The sequence below is a fragment of the Panthera onca genome, chromosome B1 (assembly GCF_046562875.1).
Source record: "Panthera onca isolate mPanOnc1 chromosome B1, mPanOnc1 haplotype 2, whole genome shotgun sequence".
In the NCBI taxonomy this organism is placed as follows: domain Eukaryota; kingdom Metazoa; phylum Chordata; class Mammalia; order Carnivora; family Felidae; genus Panthera; species Panthera onca.
The window spans coordinates 130,169,557-130,182,658 of NC_138342.1; the positions used below are offsets into that span (position 1 = coordinate 130,169,557).

The 13,102-nt window shown below is 39.9% G+C and overlaps 1 protein-coding gene across 5 annotated transcripts in view; it reads right to left on the reverse strand.

The window, feature by feature from the left end:
- Window positions 1-4,268: 4,268 nt before the first annotated feature.
- Window positions 4,269-13,102, reverse strand: part of TMEM154 (transmembrane protein 154) — a 43,386-nt gene continuing 34,552 nt past the window's right edge. For all 5 annotated transcript variants that reach the window (XM_078445692.2, XM_078445694.2, XM_078445695.2 and 2 more), the window contains one exon: window positions 4,269-6,678. In XM_078445692.2, the coding sequence (XP_078301818.1) occupies window positions 6,663-6,678 (16 nt within the window). In that variant the 3' untranslated portion in view covers window positions 4,269-6,662. The remainder of the gene's footprint in view (window positions 6,679-13,102) is intronic.

Consider the following 13,102-nt stretch of genomic DNA (forward strand, 5'->3'; position numbering starts at 1 on the left):
CTCTCTCTCTCTCCCTCTCAAAATCAGTAAACGTTTTTTTTAAGTATAAGGCGAGGATTAAAACAAGACGATATATGGTAAGTACTTAGCACCTTATGGCCAGTGTTGCTACCTCATCAGATACCCAATATTCTTTCACTGCTTTGAGAAGCAGACCCTCATTGTTGGGAGTGATGATGTACCAACCCTGAGACCCTACCTGTACCAACCCTACAGGTAGGTAGGGTTGGCCTTGCAGATAGGTTGGCTAATGAGATGTAGGCCGAGTTGTTTCAATGGGCTGGCAGGAAAGCTCTTTAGAGGGGTTCGCCCTGTGCTGGTTCCCTTTCTGTCCTTATTGTGGACACCACGCTGGGGCATGTGTACCGAACGGCACCCCTGAGGATGGGAGCTTTGCACTCATGATAGGGGGGAGGGTTAGAAGGAATCCAGGGTCCAGATGCCCATGGAGTTACCATACCAGCTTACCTCTGTATTGTTTCATGCGTGACCAAAAAAGATCTTGCTTGAAATAATTTCATTTTGCGTGTCTAGTATTAGAAGCTGAACTTAATTCCCAACTGATACACACAATAAGTTCCAGTTAGCATTATTGTTCTCTCTTCATATCCCTTCCCTGAGGCCGTGGGGCTGTCTGCTCTTCGGGTCCAAGCCATCTCGAGGCCGATCTGCCCAATCACGTCAGTCACGTAGTCACTCTGGTTAACATAGGCAGGACGTATACCCTGCAGCAGACTCTAGGGGTGTACTGATGCCGTAATTGACCAGGTTTTACGTTAGTTGGGGCCTTGAAGGGGAATCTTTCTGCTCGTTGTTTGTCAATGTACTGACTGGTTTGTGTGCAGGCATGCATCCTTTTTCACAGATGTCTTCATATTATCTATGTGTTATGAACTTGTCTGCCAGCCTTGTTCCAACTATTATAATGTCAAGGTGTAGAAAATGAAATTAGAATTAAAGACATGAACAAAAGTGAGTAATTAGGAAAAAGAGAAGGTTTTAGCTCTAAGATTTTTCTTAATTTCTTAATTATTTTATTTTAGAGAGAGAGAGAGTAAGGGAGAGGGGCAGAGGGAGAGAGAGAGAGAGAGAGAGAGAGAGAGAGAGGATACCAAGCAGGCCCTGCACTGTCAGTTTAGAGCCTGACCTGGGGCTCGAACTTATGAACAGTGACATCATGACCTAAACTGAAACCAAGAGCTGGATGTTTAACCAACTGAGACACTCAAGCGCCCCTATGATTTTTCTATTCTTACTAGAAATACTTTTAAAAATTACATTCCATAGACAATTGAGATTTCGTTTCTCAATTTAAAAATATTTTGTAAAGAAAAAAGACAAGAATGTGTTACAACATCTTTTAGGTATGCAGAAAACCCAGTTAATTTTTAGGGTAGACAATTTTGTATAAAGCAGGTTGAATTCTATAAGAACTTTAAAATTGGTATTGCATCATTTATTTAAAGAGGTGTGTGGATCGGAGCACCTGGGCGACTCAGTTGGTTAAGCCTCCGACTTTGGCTTGGGTCACGGTCTCACAGTTCCTGAGTTCAAGCCCCGCGTCAGGCTCTGTGCTGATAGCTCAGAGCCTAGAACCTGCTTCAGATTCTGCGTCTCCCTCTCTCTCTCTGCCCCTCCCCTGCTAACACTCTGTCTCTCTCTCTTTCTCTCTCTCAAAAATAAAGAAACATTAAAAAAACTAAAAAAAAAAAAAGGTATACGGATCAAAAGAGATAATTGTAAAAGGTAACAATCCTTCTTTTTCATAGTCACAAGTAAAATTAAAAGAATTTTCCTTTAAACGGATGTATAATTCACTCCTTTACTCTTAGTCAACAACATTTTAGTAAACAAACACCTTACTTTCAAATAAGCATTTATCTTAAGTGTTTATATACATTAATCACATAGAAACTAATGTCAAAGATACTCTTTACTCCTCTCTTATAGTGCTTTATTTTTCAGTTAAATTCAAAAATGCTTTTCCATCTAACACTGCTGAATGAGCACTTTAGCTTACCAGCGTGTATGTACTTATTTATTTTTTATAAAAATCATACAGCTGAGCATAATTTATACATATGTAATGGATATCTGACATTTCTAAAGCCATAAGCTATAAAGGAAAAATATCATTACATATATTATTCTCAGCATACAAGGCAGGAGAAAAGAACCTAAAACCTGTAATCAGTCTTAAAACTTTAGTAGTTTTGCAAATCAGTTCTAATCAATAGTGATGGGACCATTTCTTACATGAGACTTATAAGATAGAAATTATACATTGAAGCCAAGTGATAAATAAACATCTGATGATCTTACTGACCTTCTGAGGAAAGACTTTATATTACTTGAAAAATGAGAGTCTAATACAGCATTTTTTACATTATTTTCACTTAACTTTAAAAACAAGATGCATACAAGTGAAATTATTAATGATCTACCAGATTATTTTTTCACTCATTGGAAAACTATAACCTCTGCTCTTTCTGAAGGCTAGCATTTATTAAACATGCAGAGTTTTCCCATGTTCTTGATGTTAATTATAATGTCAGGGTTTCACCAAAGTCAGAGTAATATAGTGATTACTCTCCACTGATCTTTATACCGGAGAAAGTGTTGCTTACAATTTGTAGTTTCTATGTATCATTCATTTTGTTCTTTCCATGCAGCCCAAAGAAGTGAAAATGTGAAGAATATCTTTCATGTAAAAGGCCCAATTACTTATGTATAAAGTACCAAAAGCCAGTGATGATAATCTGATGGGATGTGAGGAATATGACTGCCCGAGCCCTCTGCACCTGAAGTCCAACTGGAAAACATCCATTCACCTTTGGTTGTTTTCAATGGTTCAGTGTTGTATTTCTAAACTTGTACGGCACTGAAATGAAAGTCTCAATGTTATTGGATGTACTTTGGCTTAGAAATTTAACTTCTTAAGATATCATTTCAAAAAGAGCATAGAGCATCTACTGAATTGATTTTTAAAGGTTTTATTTTATATAATTGTATGGATTGCTATCTCACGAATATGACATGCTATTTAGAAGAGGTAATGGGACAAAAAAACGAAACAAACCAAGAAACCCCACCGAGTATCTACAAATAGCTACTCCCAAAAGGACGAAGAGGAAAATAAAAGTTTGGTGCCAGACAGGACAATACCAAGGCAATGTCAAAGAGCTGCTCAAACGAGCAAAGTAATTTAGGCAATTCATTGTTTGGATTATGCAATTATTAATAAAAAATTTGACTAATTCCATTCCACACTATTATACAGTGACTTTTCTTATTATTTTAAGACTGAAGAAATGTAACCTATGGGTGGAGCTACTCTGGCCTGCCTGCTGTGTATACTGAGTGGAACCCCAGGATTCATCCTGAGTATCTTCTGACGGTGAAAAAGTAGCATGTGTAAATTTAATCCAGCATAAAACTCAATGTTTTCCCCACAATGAGAATTTCAGCAGTGTCTTCCCAGTATGAAACTGTGTCTTGGCACTCTACTACCTTCAGAATTTGTATTAATTCTGACAGAAACTGAAACTAAAGCCTATATTTTATGTTTACTTATCATAGGGGCCTTCTTCCAGAGATGGTGCAAATTGATAGTTTAAACAGTCGAAATTTAAAAATAGACAAAAGCATTTCTTAAAACATTTTACATTGCTAGAGGCATTTGTCACTCCCTGGATATGACTTTTGATCCATGCTGTATGCCTGTTTTTAGATAACAGTGAGCTTCCCAGAAAGAGGAGTCATATCACTGAATTAAGAGTAACAGACTGAGGGGCGCCTGGGTGGCTCAGTTGGTTGAGTGTCCGACTCTTCGGCTCAAGTCATGATCTCACGGGTTTGTGGGTTCGAGCCCTGCATCGGGCTCTGTGCTGACTGTGCGGAGCCTGCTTGAGATTGTCTCTCTCTTCTCTCTACCATTCACTCACTCACACTGTCTCTTTCTCTCTCAAAATAAAATAAACTTTAAAAAAAAAAAAGAGAGAGAGAGTGTAACAGATTGATAGAGGCACCTGAGTGGCTCAGTCAGTTAAGTGTCAATATATTAAGTGCCTGACTCTTGATCTCAGCTTAGGTCATGATCTCATGGTTCCTGAGTTGGAACCCCGCATCAGGTTTCCCACCCAGAATCGGCCTGGGGATCCTCTCTCTCCGTCTCTCTGCTCCTCCCCCATTCGCATGCACACGCTCTCTCTCTTTCTCTCTCTCTCAAAATAAATAAATAAGCTTAAAAAAGAAGAGTAACACATCGATAATCTTGTATGTTTATTAAAACAAGTTTCCTGAGGAGTTTAACTAGGCAATATTGTTAACCTAGTTTGCTTAAAGTGTACAAAAATATGCAGTGAAAGTTATATATCTTTAAAATATTCTAAAGTCAGATTTTGTTCTGATTGGCTACCCAATTAGGGCAAATTAATGTGATTGTTACCAACAATAGTCTGAAACATAAAAATTAAGTTTGGGTTTAAAAGCAGTTATTGAAATTATCATAAATATATGATATCTATTGATTGAACAGTAATAAAAAGATACAGGATGCTAGGATTGACCCTTCGCTGCTTTGGTTCATAGACCTTGCTAGAATAAACTACCTTCTAAAAAAAATTCCTTGTAGACTGTGCAATTATAGAGGTTAGGACATTTTGCAGACATAAATTCAATGACATGTTACTGAAGCTTGCTTCTTCTGAAATTTAAAGTTATTTTAAATACTGAATGAGAATATTTTAACTGTATTAAAATGTTCATAAAGTATTGCTTAATCAAAATGAGATTTCAAGACCCGTTATCATTCTCTGAACTTTTAGGTGCATTGGTTGAGAGACTTGGATAAAGTTTATAGGCGTAAGTATTCAGCAAAAATCTTAGATACCTAGAGAGAGAAGGAAGCAATCTAAGACTCTTCAAAGAGTCAAAACGTGGAGAAGAAACAAAGTAACAAAACAGGCAGAAATAATAATTCAGAAAATGGCAATTTTGGCATAAATATCCGAGAGTCACTGTCGACCACAAATTGAATATGAATATGCAAAACAGATGTGAAAACAAAAATGCCTTATTAGGATGTGCTAACGAGGATATGACAGATGAATCTGCTGACATTATATACCACAAAGACTGTCTTTTGCCACAGTTCCATGAAGTCCCAGGATAACACAATAGCAGTGGTTAAACACAACCAGATAGTTCTCTTTCATTGTACGGAAAGATTTCCCTGGTTTGGAGCTCTGCCTTTAAAATGATGGGCATAGTTCAGAAGGTGAGTACCAGTCAAAGGGATTCCGAGAAGGGGGAGAGGGGTAGTTTTGTTATGTATTAAGGCAGCCTTTCGAACCCAAGACCCCAAATTCAGCAGCAAATGTGTGGTGACCCTCATCTCCCCTCAGTTTACATGTGGAAAGTAAAATAAATAAAGTGTTCACTCTTTATTTCTTTCCTGGAATACAATATCAGGTATTGCGGAAAACCCGAGGACTCCCAGTTTGCCAGATTGCTTTAAAGGTCAGAATTGGACAATCAAGGATTCAGTGAGGATTGATTTTCCGTGAATGGGAATGATAAGCAGGCCCTTCTGCATCTGGCGCCGTTGCTTCTTGTACAAGAATGTCAACAAACCCCGTGTAGAATGTCACCTCTGCTGGACTGATAGCGGCCTCCTGGAAAGCTGTGTCCAGGGAGACACGAGGCTTGTGCCAGCCTGACAGGAAGGTACAGTGGGTGACGCCTGCCACGGGCACAGGTATCTGCCTGTTCCTGTTCTGTTTGTTGCAAACGACCTTAAAGATCTCAAAAATGTAAAGCGTTGGCAGATGACCCCCTGTGCCCATGTTCTCTTCACACAAAGGCAAAGAGGTGTGGTGAGAGCAAGAATGAGCTTTGGAGAAATGTGACCGCGCTGGTGATCTTAGCCGAGAGGGAGATCATCTCGCTCCTTCACTGCAGATTCCTCTTCCTCCGAGAAGTGCCCAAGGGGCCTGTCTGGCCAACTCAGAGTCCGCAGGTCACCAGACAACATCTCCTCAGGACGGTGGACTCTCACTCTGTCTTCTTGGCAGGTAGACGCGCTTCCCAACCCCCGGGGATGATGTATAGAGTGAAACACGCGCTTTGTTCGCTGTCTTTTCCATGACGTAACTGGCCTTGAGGAAAGTTCCCGCTGAAGGCAGAGGACCTATCAGAGGACTTGACTAATCAGAGGAAATTATCCAAAGCTAATTAGGTAACAAGGTGACCCAGAAGGAGGCCGTATGTAAAACAGCTTCCTGATTTAAACTCCAAGGAATGAAGCAGAAAGGGAACAAGGACCTGGAGAGTGTGGCCGCAGTGAGTACAGGCAGCTAGAGGTTGGTGGAGAGGAGGGAACAGGCGCTGAGGAGAGGTGAACGCGTCCCGTGGCTACCCCACCCTCAGAAGCCACGGTGGATGGCAGCCAAGCCTCTGCCCGGCGCTTCTCAATCGTGCATTCTTCCAAGTACAGGTGATGCCATCGTTAGGGAGAGTGGGTGTTGGGAGGCACAGCAAAAGGTTCTTGTGTCTGTGTTGATTTGAAATTAATTAAATTTGCATCCTCTTCATCCTCCATTGGCAGGCTCGGCAGGCTCCCTCCAGGGCTGCTCCTTGGAAAACATTAGCACCATTCAGTTTCAGGATTCACTGTCACTGTAAAAAAAAAAGAGAGAGAGAGAGAGAACAATAGTGTATTTCCAAGAAGCTACCAAGAGCTGGTCACTCCACTGTGGAGGTGACTCAAGAGAACATAAACAGTCAGGAAGCCAACAGTGTCCAGCTTACAGTTTCTGAAACAAAGGTTGGTTTGGATTTTATACTTGATCCCTGAGGAGGAAATCCATGAAAGCCAAGAAATAATCCCTAGCTCTTGCTCCAATATCCCTCCCTCGTGCTGATGTGGAGAGAACCAGATGGAGTTGGGGGTCCCCCCCCCCACCTTTAATTAAAACGAATCCCATTCTCTATGAATAGATGCCAAATTGCCTTTTTTTTTTCCTTTTTTAAAAAAATTTCCATGCATTGTTTTTTTCAAGAGTTGGTGGTCCTGGCGTGTTTTCAAAAGCCCATTTTCTTCGTATCCACAAAGGATACGGAGGTGCTTTCTCCGTGTCATTCAGAATTCAACCATTAGGCATCTTGGAGTGTGAATAGACATAAATTACGGACATGGTATTCGGACATGACTGTGCTGGCTGGCTAATTTGTGCTTTTGTTTCTAACTTGGCTATCTTGGCCACATAGCTGGCTCTGCAGCTTTTCCCCAGTGAGACCATACCTCCACCCACGTCTCCCGGAGAGCAGGCACTCTCCCTCTCCTCCTGCTTCTTTTTTCAGTTTTGTGTCCCATCACTCAAATTCCAGAACATCCCTACTTGAAGTGACCTTTGTGTCCAAGGAAGTGCCCGAATGATAATAATCAACAGAACATCGTATCTCCTTAGCTCACAGACATGGGTAGTCTGCAACAGACTGTATTCTTCTTACTCCTACTTCAGGGCTCTCCTGCTCAGGGAAACAGCATGTGTTTCCAAAAAGACTTTGAAGCAGTTTGGTAGACGGATAGGTAGCCAGATAAATAGATCTATCCACGAAAGGGGAGGGGAAACGTAGTGTGTATGGTTATGTGTTTGCATTTGTGTTGTGAAGACCGGGGGAAGATGCTGTGATAAGGGCGGACAGCCAGTACGAAAGGAGGAGGAGGGCAATTGTGAACAGAAGGACAACTTCTGTAGCAAAATTTATTTACAATGGGAAGCTGATGGAAAATTAAGAAAGTTTTTAGCTGAAGAGCAGATTTAACAACCCCTTCACTTAAGTTACCCTGTACCACCACTCTTAAACTGGGCAAGGAGGTTCCATTTCTTGGAAACTGGGTGGTAGCAGAATATTATTTCTAAGATCCAGAAGTTCATCTCTATAGAACATAAGTCTCTGAATTGCGGGTTTTCCTTCTGTGGCCTTATCTGGAGACTTCAGCTCCCCTAAGCACAGTATAACACAAAGCCTCACTAGTAGTGGGCACGAGCCCTCTTTTGTCCACAACGCTGATCTGCGTCCAGCTGTTACAACAGATGTGATTTTTTTTTTTAATTTTTATAAAACCAATCCGTGGCCTCTGTTAGAAAACTAAATACAAATAAGCAAAGCAAAAATACCAACAATCTTACTACAGTCAACATTTTGGTGTTCATTCTTCCAAACTTTCTTCCCTTGATAATGACATGCATTCTTTTTGTACAAAAGTAGGATCCTATTACATATATTGTGCTATCGACTGCTTTGCTCACTCTCATTCACCTGGAGACCTCAGTCCTTGCTAATAAATACACAATATCTTTTTAGTGGCTATAGAGGATCTCATTGCCTCATGAGATGAAAAAGCATTTTTAAACTACACACCCTTATTGTTAAACATGTAGACCCTTTCCAATAGTCTTTATTTAGCCTAAAAAATGCTACATCTTTGCACATTTCCATTTGTTACCTTCGGGTAAATGGCTAGAAGGGGAATTACCAGGTTAAAATGCGTGCTCTTTTAAAGCTTGAAGAGCCCATTTTCAAATTACCCCCTTCCCTAGATATTTTGTACAATTTACCTTCTCCCCACACTTTCTTTAGGGAAATATCTTTTTCCCCACATCCTTCCCCATACTGGATATTATTATTTTCATTTTTTATTGATCCAATAGGTGAAAATAGTATATTTACTTTTTTATAATATCTGAGAAAAACAAACATTTTTTAAAGCTCTCTTGGTAATTTCCATTCCTTCTTTTGCAAAATTGCTTATTGATAATTTTTACTCATATTTAAAATGGGACTATTATCTTTTTATTGGTTTGTGTTTTAAGAATCATAATTTTTATTTATTATACGTGTATTGGAAATACTTTACCCCAGTTTTTATTTTCCTTCTCATTCTATTTATTGTGTTTTTAGAAGTACAGAAATTTAGAGTTTTTAATGTAGTTAAAACTATGCTTTTCTGATATGGTTTCTGACTTGTGTGTCATGCTTTCAAACTAGTTCCCAACTCAGAGTTATAATAAAATTCCTCTATATTTTCCCTGGACTTTTTTCTTTTTTTAACATTTAAACTTATTTGGAGTCTATTTTAATCTAAAGTGTAAGGCAGAGTTCTAAATTTTAATTTAAAAAAAAGTTTTTAATGTTTATTTTTGAGAGAAAGAGAGAGAGAGAGAGAGAGCATGAGTGGGAGAGGGGCAGAGAGAGAGGGAGACACAGAATCCCAAGCAGGCTCCAGGCTCTAAGCTGTCAGCACAGAGCCCAACGCGGGGCTCGAACCCACAAACTGGGAGATCATGACCTGAGCCAAAGTCAGATGCTTAACCAATTGAGCCACCCAGGCACCCGTAAATTTAAATTTTTACATTGTTGAGTCTTTCATTCAGGAACACAGTACATCTCTATTTTTAAAAATCTTTTATGTCCCTCAAAACATTTTTGAACAATTTCTTTTTATATTACGCCATTCATTTTTTGGTTACGTTTATGCCTTGGTATTTCACACCTCGTGTTGCTCTTTTATGGTAGTACTAATGCTCATGTGCGCTAACAGTGGCTCTTTTAGCACAGTAGCTAAGAGCACAGGGTCAGATGGCCAGAGCTTGAACCGGGGCTCAGCCACTCCCTTGCTATGTGACCTTGGATAAGTTGACCTTTCTTAGCCAGAGTTTCCTATTCTCATCCTCAAAACATGCATAATAATACCATGTACCTTCTAGGGTTGTTGTAAAGGATAGGTGAGCAAATACAAGGCCCTAGGCTGCGGGCCTGACGTGCAAACCCATGAACGTATGTTATCCTTATTTTGCAGATTCTAAGCAGCAAATGTCCGTCAGTGAACTACAAGCTGGAACATTGCTTCAAATATCCAAAAGCTTTCAGAAACCATCTTCCAAAACAAACTTTCATTTCTGAGAATGCCCTTAAATGCGGTTTGTTTAGAACACTCTACAAGCATTCTGAAGGCTTCACGTGTGACGCTGTCCACCTCCTGCTTCAACTTCAAGCACCGAAGAGCACAGAAGCTCACACGTGGCACTCGGCAGCTCACAGTGAGCAGCGTGACAGGGTCTGCCACACAAGACGGTCCCAACGTGGATACAAGTTGCCTCAGCTATGGGACCTCAGGTCATTCCTAGTGTTGCAAATCCCACGTGCGAGTTTTTACTGGCCGTGGTGCGGTGGCCATCAGGCCTGTGGGCAAGTCAGCAGCCTGGGATCTGGCCCGCTACCTGAGCCCAGAGCCATTCTCTGGCTCACGTTCTTCCCTCTATTTAGTTAGATGCGTTCCCTGCTGTCTTTGGGGCTATTTATCATCTCTGTGAAATGATCAAATGAGCCCAGACATTGTTAACTCTGGCAAATCCTAGAGTTCTGTTAAAAATACCTTGGCAAACTGCCACACGACTGCAACAAATAAAGTAAGTAATCCTGCTTCCAACCTCTGTTGCCTGCCTCAGTGTTAATTCCTACAGTTTTAGTGTCTTGTCTATGACAGTGGCATTAGTGAGGAATTTTTCTCAGAGTGTTATACAGATATTTTCAGAATGTGGGACAGCTTTCCTAAAGGCCTTTATAGTAACAGGCCTACAAACCATAAAAACAAATTGAATTGATGAAAAAGCATCGATTTGTTATTTTTAAGAAAGCATTTAATTGGAATGCTAGCAGTTAAATGAGGACAGATACAGCTCTTAACACCTTGTTTCCTAACTGCCCCCTTGGTTGCAGGTAGGATCAGATAAGCCATCTTTGTTCTCCTGACGGGTTTATCTTCTAACAATCCCTCTTTATGACCAGAGCTAATGTTTCTTAGCTCTGAAGATGGTAATAAACCTACATTAAACCTTTCTCACATGATGATGCTCCCTAACTTGGTTTTGGGGAAGTATAGAGCTCAGGATAGCACAAACTCACATAACAATAAGATCGTGCTCCCTTCCTTTTCATCAGTATAACGTCCCTTCTCCTTCTCGAAAGAGGCCTGGCCCTGGGGGGAATTATAGAGGTCACACATCTGGCTAACATCACAGGCAGGCCTAAAATTCATCCAAGACACATAGATCATTCCCACAGCAGACATAATCTGGGCCACTATTCAAGCAGGCTGTGTTTTATTAAATTTAGTACATCTCTCACCCACCACATGAGCATGCACGCGCGCACACACACACACGCACACACACCTGCATTTTAACAATGTTATTTGAGATTATCATCCTGCAGGATTATAAATGGTTACTTTGTACTCCTCATATGTTACTTTGTATCCCTCATAATACAGAGCTCAGATTTGAGGGAAACCAGTTGGCACTTAATATACTTCCTAAATACTTGTTGAGTTTTAAAAGACTTTTGAGAGACTAAAAAAGGAAAAGAGGAAAGAAACTCACAAAGAAAATAACTGGAGGTAGCCAGAGATTTACTTGAGCAAAGAGGTCAAAAGAGTTCACTAAAACCACTGTTTTCTTGCAGTTAATGATCTTTTCAATGAATATATGGGATGATGGATGCATCATCTACCAAATACTTTCACGTATCAGCCTCATGGTGGCTGCCTTTCTTGCTGCTGTGTGTTCCTTCTTTTTTTTTTAATCTCTAATTTATCTTTTAGTTTGTGGAATATCTCTTATTTTAACTAATTAATAAAAGAGAATTAAAATGTAGTTTTAAAAGAAATATTGCATTTCATAAACTTGCTGTGTAAATTGGACAAGTCACTTAACATCTCTGAGTTCCAGGCTTACTCATACAGATTATTTCATTTTTAACTGGTCGAACTGGCATGATATAGACAATGCCAGGCCCTGTCTGGCATTAGGTGTTCATATTAAGTGTTCAGTAAATATATTTTGTAAAATTATATCAACCATCATACTTTTCTAAGAAAAAAAAAAAGAGAGAAAGGTGAAGAGAAGAGAGGAAACAGGAAAAAATTCACAAAATTCTTTATTAAACTAAACTGGATTTTCCTGAGAAATATTGAAGTGATCCATTTTTATGTCATTGAGCTCAGACATGAATCATAAGATAAACAATAGAATTATTACAAAACCAGAACAGGGATGCTGTTATTCACCCTCTAACTAGTTAATTTCCTAGGTGATAGTACCCAGGCATCTGGCATATATAAAATGCTATACAAATGTCTTATTGTTTTTGTTATTCATGGGCTTTCAAAATTATAAATCTACTTGAATGAAACCAAATTGATTTTTTCCCTAGTCGTTCCCCACTCAATATAAACTCATCACTGTGGCTAACTGGCATAAAGGAAAGAAGATGGACACTTGGCTGTTATTTGCAGTTCCTTTTCTGTGGTTATTCACCTAAGCTTACAGAGACAGAACACCATGGTTGCAGGAAATTGTCTAAGTATAAAGGCCTCAGGAAGAAGGGACAGGCTGGCTACACCTTAAGCACTATGATGAAAGGGATTCTCCCCTTCTTGTTACCACTGTCCAGCTCCATTCAGGAAGGTTCTGTGAGGGTGAGGGTAGACAATAAGGGAGTGCGTTCTCTACAGAGAATTTAAACAATAATAAAACCAACTCAATAGATCTGCTTTTTGTTGTCACCATGTGCTGGCAAAGATGAACCGTGTCAGTGATGAACTTCTCTTCAACTCTAGGGCAGACCTCTCCCACAGCCTTGCCACCTCCCTTGGACACGACTTCCACTAACACTCTTCCCACTACCTCTTACACTGCCTAGCACAGAACCAATACGAATTAGGAGGAAAATGCTAAGGAAATAACAATAAGCAAATAAGAATATAAAACTCTCCCTCCTCCACAATTCCTTTGTTGTCTTTTCTTATGGATTTTTTAAAGATACAGAAACCATAGTATAAACTTCCCATAGTGCTCGGTATGTCTCTGGCATTTATTAAAATCTGTGCTAGATTTTAGGTTCCACAGCATAAAAGAAAATGTCCATTCAACGAGGACAGGACAAAGTAATGAACAATGGCTTGCCAATGGGGTACATGGGGAAAGTTCTGAAAGGCCGGAGATTATGGACCCTAACAAGAAAAGTCTTTGTATCC